At 38.1% G+C, this 16420-nt stretch overlaps 1 protein-coding gene across 1 annotated transcript; it reads left to right on the forward strand.

Moving 5' to 3' along the window:
* The first annotated feature begins 11085 nt into the window (after positions 1-11085).
* On the forward strand, positions 11086-14744 carry LOC139365994 (interleukin 21). Its single transcript, XM_071103066.1, has 7 exons — positions 11086-11188; positions 11308-11405; positions 11691-11732; positions 14048-14161; positions 14264-14302; positions 14531-14611; positions 14724-14744. The coding sequence occupies exons 1-7, from the start codon at positions 11086-11088 to the stop codon at positions 14742-14744; spliced, it is 498 nt and encodes a 165-aa protein (XP_070959167.1).
* Positions 14745-16420: the final 1676 nt, after the last annotated feature.

Below are 16420 nucleotides of genomic sequence, written 5' to 3' on the forward strand. Positions count from 1 at the left end.
TTCATCAAAGACATTTATCTCAAATGTGTCTCAAATCTCTAAGATGGAATTGCATTAGTGCACATTACAAACACAATATATCAGGGGAAATGTACCTTGCATCTGATGCACAAATGTGTATTAATCAAGTAACCAAAATGTATAACAAACCAGCAGAGAATATTGCATGAGTCAAATCAGTCAGTCCACTTTCTCAACGTGGCCAAAGTGAGATTGAGAAAGGAACCCCCTCTGTCTAGTGTTTAGTAAACAGTCACTATGCCCACATAAATATATTGTTATCCCATAAAAATGTCTAGTTAGTGGATAGCTGGAGCTACTTTTGTATATATTTCTGTATGTAGACACCCCTTCAAATTAGTGTATTCAGCTATTTCAGCCATACCAATTGCTAACAGTTATAAAATCGAGCACACAGCCATGCAATCTTCATAGACAAACATTGGCAGTCAATGGCCTTACTGAAGAGCTCAGTGACTTTCAACGTGGCATCTTCACAGGATGCTACCTTTCCAACAAGTCAGTTCGTCAAATTTTAGCCCTGCTAGAGCTGCCCGGTCAACTGTAACTGCAGTTATTGTGAAGTGGAAACATCTAGGAGCAACGACGGCTCAGCTGCGTAGTGGTAGGCCACACAAGCTCACAGAACGGGACCGCTGAAGCACGTAAAAATCTGTCCTCGGTTGCAACATTCATTACCGAGTTCCAAACTGCCTCTGGAAGTAACATCAGCACAATAACTGTTGGGAGATTCATCAAATTAGTTTCCGTGGCAGAGCAGCCGCACACAAGCCTAAGATCACCATGCGCAATACCAAGCGTTGGCTTAAGTGATGTAAAGCTCTCCGCCATTGGACTCTGAAGCAGTGGAAACACGTTCTCTGGAGTGATGAACCACGCTTCACCATCTGGCAGTCCAACGGACTAATCTGTGTTTGGCGGATGCCAGGAGAACGCTACCTGCCCCAATACATAGTGCCAATTGTAAAGTTTGGTGGAGGAGGAATAATGGTCTGGGGCTGTTTTCATGGTTCGAGCTAGGTTCCAGTGAAGGGAAATCACCGCTACAGCATACAATGACATTCTAGACCAGGTATTTCCAAACTGGGGTATGCGCAATGCCCTCTGGTGTACGCCAAATAAAAATGGGATTCACATTTGGGTGATGTTTTTTTCTTCCCTGAGTAGCCTCGTTTCACTGCCAAAAATAAAATTAAACCATCTAGTGTTCAGCGAAATAACAAAATGTCAAATACAGGTAGCCTAGTCAAATAATTAACATCCAATCACATTGACCGTTACTGTATGTAGCCAAACGTAGCTGCTGCTCATGTTGGTATCTGTACTGATGGCGCAAAAGCCATGACAGGGAGACATAGTGGAGTGGTAACGCGCGTGCAAGCAGTTGCTCCCGACGCCACGTGGGTACACTGCAGCATCCCCCGAGAGGCTCTTGCAGCCAAAGGAATGCCTGACAGCTTGAAAGAAGTGTTGGACACTACAGTGAAAATGGTTAACTTTGTTAAAGCAAGTCCTCTGAACTCGTGTATTTTCTGCACTATGCAATTATATGGGCCGCGACCAAGTAACGCTTTTACAACATACAGAAAGAAGTGTGCTAGTTGTCAAGGGGCAAAGTATTGACACATTTTTTAAAAATTGAGAGACAAGCTTAAAGTTTCATTTACTGACCATAATTTTCACTTGTCTCACCGCTTGCATGATGACAAGTTTCTCACACGACTGGCCTATCTGGGTAATGTTTTTTCTTGCCTGAATGATCTGAATCTAGGATTACAGGGACTCTCTGCAACTATATTCAATGTGTGGGACAAAATTGAGGCTATGATTAAGAAGTTGGAGCTCTTCTCTGTCTGCGTTAACAAGGACAACACACAGGTCTGTCCATTGTATGATTTTTTGGTGTGCAAATGAACTCAAGCTTACGGACAATGTCAAATGTGGTATAGCGAAGCACCTGAGTGAGTTGGGTGCGCAATTACGCAGGTACTTTCCCGAAACGGATGACACAAACAACTGGATTCGTTATCCATTTCATGCCATGCCTCCAGTCCACTTACTGATATCTAAACAAGAGAGCCTCATCGACAACAAGCGGTTCAATTTGCCACTGCCAGGCAGGATATCCTGCCTTGGTAAATTGCGCTGTTAAGACACTGATGCCCTTTGCAACCACGTACCTATGTGAGAATCTGGCAGTGGCTGTGTGTGGAAAATGACTCGCTCCAATACAACCCAACATTACAGAGTTATGTGCATCCTTTCAAGCACACCCTTCTCATTAACCTGTGGTGAGTTATTCACAATGTTCGATGAACAAATAAGGTTTTATATGTAAGATGGTTAAATAAACAGCAAAATTATTGATTATTATTATATTATTTCTGCCCTGGTCCTATAGGAGCTCTTTGTCACTTCCCACAAGCCGGATTGTGACAAAAACGCACACTCATTCTTATGTTTAATACATGTATCGTATAGTGTGTGTGTGGCTTACAGCGATGGCAAAAAACAACATTTGAGAGTGTGTTGACCCTGCTGCTAGAGGGGGTACGCAGCTGGAGGTTGAATGTTTGAAGGGGTATGGGACTATAAAAAGTTTGGGAACCACTGTTCTAGATGATTCTGTGCTTCCAACATTGTGGCAACAGTTTGGGGAAGGCCCTTTCCTGTTTCAACATGATAACGCCCCTGTGCACAAAGCTAGTTCTATACAGATATGGTTTGTTGAGATCTGTGTGGAAAAATGTGACTTACTTGCACAAGAGCCCTGACCTCAACCCCATCGAACACCTTTGGGATACTGACTGCGAGCCAGGCCTAATCGCCCAACATCAGTGCCCGACCTCACTAATGCACTTGTGGCTGAATGGAAGCAAGTCCGTTCCGTGCAGCAATGTTCCAACATCTAGTGGAAAGCCTTCTCAAAAGAGTGGAGGCTGTTATAACAGCAAAGGGGGGACCAACTCCACATTAATGCCCATGATTTTGGAATGAGATGTTTGACAAGTGTCCACATCCTTCTGGTCATGTAGTGTATATTCACAAAGGTGATGACCCTTGTGACCTAAATAATTATCTCTCTATTCCTAAACTTTATTGCCTAGCTAAAATACTATAATTCTTCATTAATTCTCAGCTAAGATCTTATCTTTGAAATGTATTCTAAATGTACATCGGTCATAGCACTATCTCTGCTGCATCCCTAGTTATAAATTATGTGGTTAACTGTATGGATAAAAGGCAACATTGGGGCGCCCTCTTCATTGACCTGTCAACGGCTTTCGATACTGTTGATCACTCACTGTTAATTCAGAGGCCTAGTCCAGGCTGCATGTAACTGGTTTAAAAATTACTTGACAGATAGAACTCAATGTGTATCTACTGATGGTGTTAAATCAGGTTTCCTGGATATCACGAAAGGTGTCCCGCAGGGTTCGATTCTGGGTCCTGTACTTTTTACTGTTTACATTTGGCATATCGACTTGTAACCTGCACTTGTATGCCAATGATACTGTTGCGTATGTGATTACCCCCACGGTTGACCAGGCTCTATCTGAACAACAGTCTGCCTTCATTGTATTACAGGAAAACTTTGACCTGAAATCAGTATTGAATGCAGGTAAAACTAAGTATATGTTGTTGTCTATAGCGCATAAAAATAAATATGAATGGTGTCCATATTTAGCGTGTCCCTGTATAGAAATATCTGGGCATCTGGATGGATGAAAAACTCATTTAAAGCACATTGATGAGTTAGTTCAGAAGCTGAGAATAAACATGGGTTTCTTCTAGAAATAGATTCTGCCTGTTGCTAAATAGTATTAAATAGATTATTCAGTCAACGTTCCTATCGGTCGTAGACTATGGCGACATCATCTATATGAACATAGCTGCCACTTCATTAAAGCTGTTAGAGGCAGTTTATCGTTGTGCACTGCGCTTTAGTACAGGCAACAATTTTAGTACTCATCACTACATTCTCCACCAGAAAGTTGGTTGGCCCTCTTCGATGTCACGTAGGTTGATACATTGCTATTTTTTCATTCATAAAGCCCTTTTCCAAAAAGTCCCACTGTACCGAACATCTTTACTAAACATTAGACATAAAAGTTACCACACCCGGTCTCAGGGATGGATAATTCTGGAAACTCCTTTGGTCTCTACTGAGTTTTAGCTTTTAGTTTTCTTGCACCTTATGTGGAACAATTTTTAAATTTGACATTCCGGTGCCTCTGGGGAAATTCAGAAAGCTGATTGAGGACCTAATTACTGATGAATGTGCTGGTTTGTTATTTTGTTTTTTCTGCTTGCATTCTGAATTTTCTGTAATTCAGGGCTCATCTGTAGAGACCTTGGTCTCACTATGACTAAAATCAAATTGTATTTGTCACATGCGCCGAACACAACAGGTGTAGGTAGACCTTACCGTGAAATGCTTACTTACAAGCGCTTAATCAACAATGCAGTTCAAGAAAATATTTACTAAATAAACTAAAGTACATTTTAAAAAAAACGTTTTTATAACAATAACGAGGCTATATACAGGGGGTACCGGTACCGAATCAATGTGCAGGTTAGTCTAGGTAATTTGTACATGTAGGTAGGGGTTAAGTGACTTTGCTTATATAATAAACAGCAATTAGCAGCAGTGTAAAAACAAAACTCCCTGATAAATTTAGTGTTATTCCCCTATTCTTGTGGTTGAAAATCTTGAGTTCGCCATGTTGTTGAAGGACTCCCACACCCAGGCTGCTTTTTCTCTATTCCCATAAATCAAGCTATTTCCCAAGCACCAAAGTGCTACTGCCCTTTCATCGTTGCTTGTAAAAGATGGTAGCCGTTAACTCCAAAGGTCAAGTATGTGTCATTGTTATGACTATTTAGAAGGAACCATTATTTAAACAGTGATATAAACTAAAGTAGAAGTGGCACATTGGTCTTGGTAGAGGTTTACAAAGGCTGATTTCCCGACTGGTATGTATGTATGTCTTTATTATGGAACTCTCCCATTCTGTTGAACCTTCTAGAGTAGCTTGAATACAAAGTACTGTATGTGACATTCTTGAAGCTCACCAGATCATTTTAATGGTCACTTTCAAGCTCTGTATTAGAAATTGGAGAGGTGTCGTTATTGGAAAATATTACATTTGCTGAATTGAAGTATTTAGAAACAGACCAGATTTTAAATTGTAAATCGGAATAATTCAGTGGAGTTTGAGGTGTTTATTAAACCACTTTTGCAAGAGGATGTACAATTATAAAACATGGGACAAATATCCATCTTTAATCAATAAACGTGTATTTATCAAAGTAACAGGTTTAATGATGGCTGTTGTTGCATGATGGTTATTCATCACTGTGTATGCGGTTGTTTAAACTGTGAATGTCACCCTTTCCTTTCATAACTAAAACGCAAGGAATATCAGATAGAAAAACGAATAAAACTATTTTTGAGGGGGACAAATCAAACAAACAGAACGAGATTTGTATGTAATTTATGAATGTTCAATTAAGAAGTATAAGAAGTTGATACTATAATGCATACAGGCAAACAAAAATTAATGAAAAACAAAGCAGCAGACTGTAGTAGATTCACAGTAAGAAAATGGTTTCAGTTCAATAAAAGAGATATGTTGACATGTTTGTGTTTTAGATTTGATCTAAGTGAAGCAAGCCTTCACCTTGATAACCTTTTGGAGCCACACATAGGTAGGTACCTATTATGTGATCAAATGTATGTTCCTGAGTAGGTTGAACCAATGGTTCCCTTTTAATGTAGAGGACCAACAGAGGCGATCCCCCACCCACGGAATTCGTTCTTCCGCTATACTTACCGTAATATTGGCCATTTGTTGTTATGTTTTCTCATTTGGAATCATTCTGAAAGCAGGCACACCTGACCAAATTTAACCAACACAGTTCCAGATTGCATAGTCCTATTTGATTTCACAAATTTTGGGGGAAAAATGTTTTTAGAATATTCATAACAAATAAACAATCACAAGCCGTCATCTTGGCTTAACGCCCAGTATGTTGAGTGTTATCGTCAGCCTCTCCGGAAATGCTCACTAACACTTTACAGTGAGGAGACCGCAGTGTAGGAAATATCTGTAGGTGGGAGTACAAAGTATATCTGTCACAATCAAGAGTGTTTGTATTTCATGATTAATTGTTATATATTAACAAAATGAAAAATCCAGTCCTTGTTCAATAATGACATGATTAGCCAATGCAACAGAGATACACTCACCTACGTATTTATTTAAACAGTGAAACAAAAATGTGTACATTTGGCTCTATACTCCAGCATTTTGGATTTGAGATCAAATGTTTTCTATGAGGTGACAGTACAGCATGTCACCTTTTAGATCAGTATTTATTCATACATACAGTGCCTTCAGAAAGTATTCACACCCCTTGACATTTTCCACATTTTGTTGTTACAACCTGAATTGAAAATGAAATTGAGATGTTCTCACGGATCTACACACGACACACAAAATCCCATCACGTCAAAGTGGAATTATGTTGTTAGAAATGTTTACAAATTAATTAAAAATGAAAAGCTGAAATGTCTTGAGTCAATAAGTACTCAACCTCTTAGATATGGCAAGCCTAAATATGTTCAGGAGTAAATATTTGCTCAACAAGTCACATAATAAGTTGCATGGACTCACTCTGTGTGCAATAATAGTGATGATTTTTGAATGACTATTTCATCTCTGTACCTGACACAGACAGTACAATTATCTGTAAGGTCCCTCAGTCAAGCAGTGAATCGTAAACACAGATTCAACAACAAAGACCAGGGAGGTTTTCCAATGCCTCGCAAAGGGCATCTATTGAGAGATGGGTAAAAAAAATGCTGACATTAAATACCCCTTTGAGCATGGTGAAGTTATTCATTACACTTTGGATGGTGTATCAATACACCCAGTCACTACAAGGATACAGGCATCCTTCCTAACTCAGTTGCCAGAGGGAAAGGAAACCTTTCCAGAGGGAAAGGTTAATGGTGATTTTAAAACAGTTACAGAGTTGAATGGTTGTCATAGGAGAAAACTTAGGATGGATCAACAACATTGTAGTTTCTGCACAATACTAACCTAATTGACATAGTGAAAAGAAGGAAGCCTGTGCAGAATGCAAATATTCCAAAACATGCATCCTGTTTACAACAAGGCACTAAAGTAATGCTGCAAAAAATGTGACAAAGCAATTCACTTTTCGTCCTGAATACAAAGTCTTATGTGTTGTATTGGATTTGCCCCAAACATTACTGATGTGGCTGCATCATGTTAGGGGTATGCTTGTAATCGTTAAGGACCAGGGAGTTTTTCAGTATTAAAAAGAAACGGAATGTAGCTAAGCACAGGCAAAACACTAGAGGAAAACCTGGTTTAGTCTGCTTTCCACCAGACACCGGGAGATGAATTCACCTTCCAGCAGGACAATAACCTCGAACACAAGGTCAAATCTACACTGGAGTTGCTTACCAAGAAGACAGTGAATGTTCCAGTGTGGCCGAGTTACAGTTTTGACTTAAATCTACTTGAATATCTTTGGCAAAACCTGAAAATAGTTGGTTAGCAAAGATCAACAACCAATTTGACAGAGCTTGAAGAATTTTGAAAAATGTACAATCCAGGTGTGGAAAGTTCTTAGAGTCTTACCCAGAAACACTCACAGCTGTAATCACTGCCAAAGGTGTTTCTAACATATATTGATTCAGGGGGTTGACTACTTATCTAATTTGATCGTTTTTTCCCCTCAAAATGTTAGAATTTTTCATCCACTTTGATATTACAGAGTATTTTGTGTAGATCGTTGCCAAGAAAATTACAATGAAATCTATTTTAATCCCACTTTGTAATACAACAAAATGTGGGAAAAGGGGTGTGAATACTTTCTGAAAGCAATTTATGTATCTAGTCCCCCTATTTGAAGGTGTCATAAGTATTTGGACAAATTCACTTATATGTGTATTAAAGCAGTCAAAGGTTTATTATTTGGGCCCATATTCCGAGAACACAATTACTACAACAAGCTTGTGACGACAAACTTGTTGGATCCATTTGCAGTTTGTTTTGGTTGTGCTTCAGATTATGATGTGCCCAATAGAAATGTAATGTTTCTGAACACGTCTACATTAATGTGGATGCTACCATGATTACCGATAATCCTGAATGAATCCTGAATAACGATGAATGACAGACGAACAAAGATCCTAACCCCCAAGACACACTAACCTCTCACCATTACCAATAACAGGAGGGTTTGTGTTTTTTTTGGGGGGGGGGGGGTATGATCTTTATGCCTCTGCAACTTTCTCACTCAATATTCAAGATGAATTCACGATTATCCGTAATCATGGTAGCATCCACATTAATGAAGGAAGTGTTCAGAAGCATGTTCTACTCTTATTTACAATGACTCCAAAATGACAATGCCTTGTTTACAATCGTTTCTACGGGTCACAGCATAATCTGAAACACAACCAAAACATAAGCAGTAAAACAGATATGTATGAAAATCCCCTCAAATAAAAGGTGACATTATGTATTGTCGCCTTATTTGAAACATTTGATCTCAAACCCAAAATGCTGGAGTGTAGGGCCAAATTCAAAGTTTAAGCCTCACTGTCCAAAGAAATAAGTAGGGGAGTGTACACAAAAACTGCAGTGAAATCCATAGATTTAAACTTCAAATTTGAAGTTAGATTTTAGCTCTTAGATTTGTCATTGTAATTCTTTATTTTACTCTGTTTAGGCTTGTTTAGTATGACCACAAACTCGTTTACTTAGAGATTTATATCAACTAAAGACTAACAATATAAATTGTTTTACCATCAAAAGGATTGATTGTCAAGAAAGTGGTGAGTAATACTTCTCAGGAGTCTCACTTATTTTATCCCCTCCCTTCAAGGACTTATGCAATAAGTTTATCAGAAAACAGAGAAATTGTGCGTTGCACCAGATTTATATATATATATATAACCGTTCATTTCCATCTGTAGTCTCTGGGCAGATTACTTCCAAGCACCTGATAATAACAGATTACAAAACATGTGATCCCTTGAGCAAGAGCCATACAGTTGTATTTTGAATCCATGTGTTAATGTACATACACGATCCACGTGCATCAACATTTTGATTCTCTCTCTATTCTTTTGAATCAAACATTTTATACTACCACCCTAAGATAGATTGTACATTAACTATCACAAAATACGTAGTTCAGTATCTAGTTCCTTATTACGGTTAATGAAAATTGTCTGCACACCTGTAATGAAGCCACATGTCTTGCACTGCGTTTAACACGGTTGACCACAGAAAACAACTCTCACTCTGATTTCACAGTGACAGAGTTCTCTAAGACAGCTACCTTCCCTCAATGCAAAACTGCTCACACTAGCATATAGCACACTATCACACCAGGGTCGTATTGGTAGATTCACATGACTGGACAAGGAACGTTGTGATTCATCTCGTGTCTACCTGAGGACAGAAATCCCTTCCATGAGTGATAACCAACTCTCAGACAACTAAATGGACTCCCTAGGAATGAAATAACAGTCCTACAGAGATACACCTTCCAACAGGACGATAAGGGGTGCTCGCCATTGCCTTTCCCTTATATAATGACACTATGAGTACTGCTAGTGTTACTTGCTTCACAGCTCATAGGCCCAGTCCCCACCCACTATTTCCTTTATGCTGAAACAAAGACCAGGAAGGAGGGGTTTTCTCTTGAATCTGTCACAAGCTCACTTCCTCCTCTCAGATAGAAGCCAGTAGTACAGCATCCACTCCGTAAGAGGATGGAACTCCTTAGGTAACCTCAGACCGCTGACGCTGCAGAAACCGGCTTACGCACACTTGGACACTACACAGCTTCCTGTCTGACTAACACTGGAGGTTATCTCACATGAAATCATGGTGATGCTTGTTCAGTTTTCCCCAAAAGGGAATTATTACAACACCGTTTGGAATCAAACAACAAAAAATGACAAGAGGTAAAAAAAGAGGTAAAAAATAAAAAATAACAGCTGAAGTGTTAAAGTACTGCTATAATGACAAATAGTTCATTAAAGATGCGTTCCCCAAGTAAAAAACACTAGCATTTTTCTCCAAGATTGATTATCAAATTAATAACATTGGGTAAATTGTAAAAGTATGATTTGTATATTTTATTTGACATTTGTTCAATTTAAAACATATGAATTAAGTGCCAGAGATAATGAAATTGTGAAGAGTTTTGAAATACATTTAGCCACCACAGATGATGTAAGACTGAACTCATTACATTCTTATTGACTAGTGAATCTATGATTCAGCGACCCCCACACCAACCTAAAGATGCAATCATAACACGTGACAATACACAGAAAGTACAGTGCTGATGAACTTCACCCAGGGTGAACACACTCTTGTAACATCACCCCCTAGCTCGTATGTCTGTTTGAAATCAACAGCCCTCTCTCCAGCTTTCACTGGTTTCTATGGAGTTGTTTGAGATTTCACCACTGTGGGATTGATGCGGAATTCTACCATAATATTCAAAACTATACATTTCCCAAAATGAGCAATACTACAAGGACAGACACTGATAATATAACATAAGCTGAATTATAATTAGGTTTCAGGAGTAATAAACAGCAGGCCTCAGTCTTGGGGGTAGCTTTCAGGTGAGAGTCTGGTTTCAAGGGTTCCTTTCTGTTGGTACAAACGTATATCCTCCCAGAAGAGGGAAATATGGTGGAGTGCCCTTAGACATTGTAATGTCATTGTTGTAGTCCTTCAAAGAATTTCCTGTTGTTCCTACAAGTTATGCTTGTGTAGGAGGCCATCCACACACAAACAGCTATTTGATGTGTCTGCAGATACATTTAGGCTATTGTTACCTATAAAACCTATTAGATGTATCGGTCCTCTGATTCAGAGTGAATCTGCTCTGTAGTTTCCTGCCTTGTGTGCAGAAAGTATGCTTTCGTTGTCACTCTCGCTTCCGTACGCCCTACGCACCAACCACTTGATGCAACTCTGAGCTCACGTTGTGGTAATGGCCAGTGGAAAAGAAAATGTGTTTACTCATTCAATCACTTTCCACAGTTTTCCAATATCTCAAACGTGGTTTTCCTGTGTCCTGATGGACAAATATATAGGTAAGTTAGACACCTGTCCACATTACCAGTCAACGTTTTGAACAGCATCCTTTGGGTAATTTGTGCCATCGTTAAAGAAAGTTAAGAGAAGATGAAGCTGCTTGTTTGTTGTCTCCTAGCCATCACCTGTGTATTGGTGGATGCAGACAAGGGTGAGAGAATCCTGAAGCTGACTGAAGTAATAAAGGAATTAAAAGCGCTAAACAAAACTGTGACGGTAGGTCAACCTGCAATTTATTTAACACTTTCTCAAAGCTTATGCGTTATAAGCACTTAATGTATTCGATGGACTCTTGGAAGAAACCATGAGCTTTGATGAATGATTATAGCATGTTTTATTATGCATTATACTGTGTACTGCAATGCATCTATTGCCTTTTTACATTTATAAAGGCTGTGAATGGCTCAGAAAGAATTACCTTAACGGTAATGCTACATCTCTGGGGCTGATATGTATAAAATGCAATCTCAGTACCAACATTTTTTTGTTGTCGTCTTGCAGCACAACAGTGTGATGTCTAACGCTCCTTCAATGGATACGGAAGTAAGTGATTTTTAAAGGGAAATCTACTATAGCTCATTTACTTTGCAAACATATGGAGCTCATGCTGACATCAGTCAGATAACTCATAAACAATGAATGACCGCTGTTATTGGGGTTGCTGTCATTTATGCTCTCCCACCTACTGTCTATGGCACATGGATGCTAGTACTAGGGCAGGCAAATGTGGTCTTGTGAGGTCAGGAAATACTGGTGTGATACATTATGGTAAAAAATGACACAATCAACAATACTATAAAGCAATAAAGAGTGCAATTACATGTGTAATAGATGTGCATAAATTATGTGTATAGTTAATTAGCTATATCACCAATAATGAGTAAATACTTAGTTTAATATAATAGTCTAATTTGAAGTAATTCATTTAGTAATCCTTTAGTCATTATAACAGGATGTGGAGACAGTAGAAAGGTACACAGTACTACATCTTTTCATGGAAAACTATTTTGTTTACTAAAAACTCTTCAGCTAAATTACTAGCATGGGTCAATTGGTTTTACGATATGTGAATAACTAAATCAAATAAACTAACTGAAAGTATTAATGGACAATCTACAATAAAAAAATACACGTGTTGGTTTTATCTTAGCAGGTGTAACACATTTACAGTGTTAACATATGATTAGAGCAGAGGCCCACACACTCAGAATCACAAACTCTTTCATAAAAATGTTTTAAAAACACACTTGATAAGAGAATGATTTTTCTTTCAGCTATTTATCAGTTGCCCTAACAGTCAATCCAGTTTGGCATGTGTTATTGTCAGAGTTCTGTGCATGAATGAGTCAATTTGAAAGTGAGCTCCATGTCTCTTGTGCACATTTAGGAGAACTGTAATGAGTAATCACACTACCATGTCTCTGTGGCTTATCCCCAAGAGACAAACGGTGCTACTGTGCTGTTAAAGATTCCTTATTAATAAGAATTCCTTGTGGTTTTACTAAATGCTTGACTATATCTTAAAAGTTAGTTGAACATAGTTGTCCTAAACTTAACCAAATATTTCATTAGTATACCATGGAACCAGTCTGTTACCAATGTTTAATAGGTAAACGTTCCATCAAAAGGTTTCCATGTTATCGTTTTGACACTAAATATAAAATTGTGTCTGTACACTCTACCTGGAACCAAAAATGTTTCTCCTACGGGGACAGCCGAAGAACCCTTTTAGAACCCTTTCTTTCTAAGAGTGTAGCCGTCTAACAGTTATTGTTTGAGACTCAAAAGTTTGAGGCCCACCGCATGGGGAAAAATATCATTGCCTAATGGTAGAGACAAATGAAAGCCTCCACATGGAAAATGTGTTGTCATGTCAGCAAAGAGAGTTATTTTCTATTCTGTGAAACACCCAGTCAAAGTGGAGAAACTGGAAACAGGCAGCAAGTAACAACAGTGAAAACATCTCTCTACTTAATCTCAGTGAAGCGGGGGAACATATTATTCTGTATTGGATACATTGGTAGAAACATTATTGTTTCTTTGTCGGGGTGTGGATGTGATGTGCCAGGGTAGACGGGAAAGTCTTACCTTGAAAAGCAGAATATGACCTTTGTGTGTCAAGGTTTTATAGCAAATGATAACACAATCAATATAAATTTTAAGAAAAGGTATGACTTATTACAACTTAACTATGTCTGTGAGAGGACCAACATACTTGAGAGCGGGTTATGTTATGAAGTATAGGCATTGTGGGCATTAGGTGTATGTGGCTCAATAGAATACATTTGGCTGGCATGAACTGGAAAAATTGCATGTATTCGGGTAGAAGTTCAGGTTGATGAAATGTAGCATTGTGATGAATGGCTAATTTATCTTGAAGATTGTATGTTGCTTAATTAAGCAATAATGCCCGAGGAGGTGTGGTATATGGGCTTGGGTAGCAACCCTTGATTTGTGTCGGGACTATATATTGTGGAAGGATAACATATTATGAATAAATTGCTAAAAAATAGCCATAATGAAAATATTTCAATCATTATTTGAATATGTTGGTAACCCATTGTATAACAATGATAATGCCCTCGAATCCGATGTTTGGAGGATATATTCGCACGGTTTGCCAGCCCAAAACAAAACACCAGTGCCAATATATCCTATAAACACTGGATTCGTGCGTATTATCACTTAAATACAGCAGCGCCCTCATGTGGTTCCTATTCCACATTACAAAGTTTACATGCGAGTGTAACAGAGTATCAAAACACAATCAATTTGATTTGCCTCAACTAGTTTAATTAGTGGAGAATAACCAGTCTTGTTCCATTCCATAATTTAGTGTCTCTTTTTGCTTTTTACAGGAGTGCTGTTCCCAGTCTGCCTTGAAGTGCTTCCGGGCGATGGTACCTCATCTCAAGGCCAAAAATAAGACCCTTCAGCGTAAAGTTATCAAAAACCTCAACAACCGAATGATTGTGAGTCACTTAAGAAAATGTGAAAAATGTATATCTATATAAAAATGTAGATAGCAAGACTGTGTGGAAAAATATTAACATGTTGCTTTGTTCGGTTTTTAGTTGGGAAGTCTGGACTCCTGCAGTCAGGAGGAGAGAGAGGTGAGCCTTGCCATTATTTTCCTAATTACACTATTAGCGTCATCATGATGATCATTATTGAACGTAATCATTTGAGGGAACGTGGAAAGTATGTTAAGGGTAATAGTTACTTTACTAGGCCTATTTTCAGTCCAAATCCAAGAGTAACTTCAAATGAGCATTTTATCCAGAAAACAAATTAAATTGTGAGAGCCAACTAACATTTTCTGTGTTCCTTTATTCCCTCAGAAAACAGTCTGCCAAGGATGTGATTCATATCCAAAGGACAGCCAGAAATGTGTCCAACAGTTGGAATCTCTGCTTCAAAAGGTATCCGTTTTTTATAAATCAGTCAGACTTTTAACAACAATGTCATCTACACTTCCACGAAAGCAAATGATTGTAGTGTGCAGTGTGCTAACTACCAAAATATGTTTTTCAGGCCATCAGTAGACTGGCGTGAGGAAAAGATTGGGGGGGTAAACATGGGAGAAGACATGGGAATGTGTAGAAGACACTACTCTGTGAACACATCAGAGGCATGGCCATTACCGTCACCTTACTATTCTATTTATGTGATATTTATTTATGAAATGGTGTTATCCTACTCAAGCTAAAGAATGTTTTTTTTTTTTATTACCACAAGACAGCCTTTTTGGTGCCCTATAGTGCAAGAAGATGTCCATGCAGTTTATCATTTGATTGTTCATATTTCTTTATTTATTCACATGAACATGTTTGTATGTTTGTATACTATTCACATTGTTAGTTGTGAATATCTCACCCATTACTCCATACTATGCATCTTATTAAATCAAAAATAAGTGTCTCACAATGAGATTAAATCGATTGAAAAGGTGAAGAAATTATGAAATTGGAGAAAAAGTATTTGTTCATCATTTTTGATGATCCTATACTGTTGTTTTTTGTATTAATCAAAAACATGTAATTTAATGTAAGAATATTAAATAACTGATATTGTATATGTGTTCTGATTATTTAAATTGCAATTACAAATCAAATTGAGGCCATTCATTCACAGCAACAGATAAGGGGGGGGGGGGTATGTGGTGAATTTTCACTTAGTACCAAACGTTAAACTGGTCACTCTTGTAACGCAGCCAGTCTTACATTCAAAACCTTTCATTTTGTTTGTAGATATCTTTCACCACACAACCCTTGATCAAAATATAAGTTTACTGTGAAATATAATGAGTACATTGGTTTAAATCACCAAAACACAACATAATAATATCAATTTAACCGTTTTAACAACCAGTTACACCAATAGCAAAAAATGCAACATACATGTTTCAAATTTGCCCTTTGAAGTGCTGAAAGTAATATAGTACATTACACTATTTTCACTTTAGGCTATACACTTGTACCACCCTTCAAAATGCACTGAAAATCTTATTTCAAAAATGTCCCATTTGTGATCGTCATTTTGATTTTCAGATATAATTACAACATAGGAGTAGGTCTACTGTGGTCAAATTTAGGCTAACAGTCAAAATTACAGTAAACAAAGGAAAAGAGTGAAAAGAAAGAAACTAGTTTGCATCAAGCCTGTCTTGAGCATTTGGCCAACGGTTCTCATCCACATCTCAGTAAATATTCTCATTGTTCATGCACCTGGGGAAAAACCTTTTGTCAAGGCGAATCTAAGCCTGGATTGAAATCATTGCCTGCCTCATCCATGGCCTGAGGGACAGTGGGACACTCATGGGGATGACAATCATACATTTTGCACCTGTATTGTAATCAGCATTGTATTTTACAATATCGTATTTATGTATTGTAGTGATCCTGTACGTGACTCAGTTCGTAAGAGCGTGGCACTAGGAACACCAGAGTTGTGGGTTCGATTCCCACTGGAGTCACATACAAATGTGTAGAGTCACTGTTATCACTTTGTATAACAGTGTCTTCTACATAAATTGCATATATTATAGTATTTCAGTACTGTGTTGGCCAATGCAATTTTAGTAAAGCAGTGTGAACCCCACCTCAGGAACTTAATTTTGAATACATGTTTATATACAGTACATAACTGATCTAGTCAATATCAGATATTTTGACAGTAAAACTTACTGTGAAATAAAGTCATGATAGTCACATTACGGTGTACAGTGCATT

The sequence above is a fragment of the Oncorhynchus clarkii genome, chromosome 14, assembly GCF_045791955.1.
Source record: "Oncorhynchus clarkii lewisi isolate Uvic-CL-2024 chromosome 14, UVic_Ocla_1.0, whole genome shotgun sequence".
In the NCBI taxonomy this organism is placed as follows: Eukaryota; Metazoa; Chordata; class Actinopteri; order Salmoniformes; family Salmonidae; genus Oncorhynchus; species Oncorhynchus clarkii.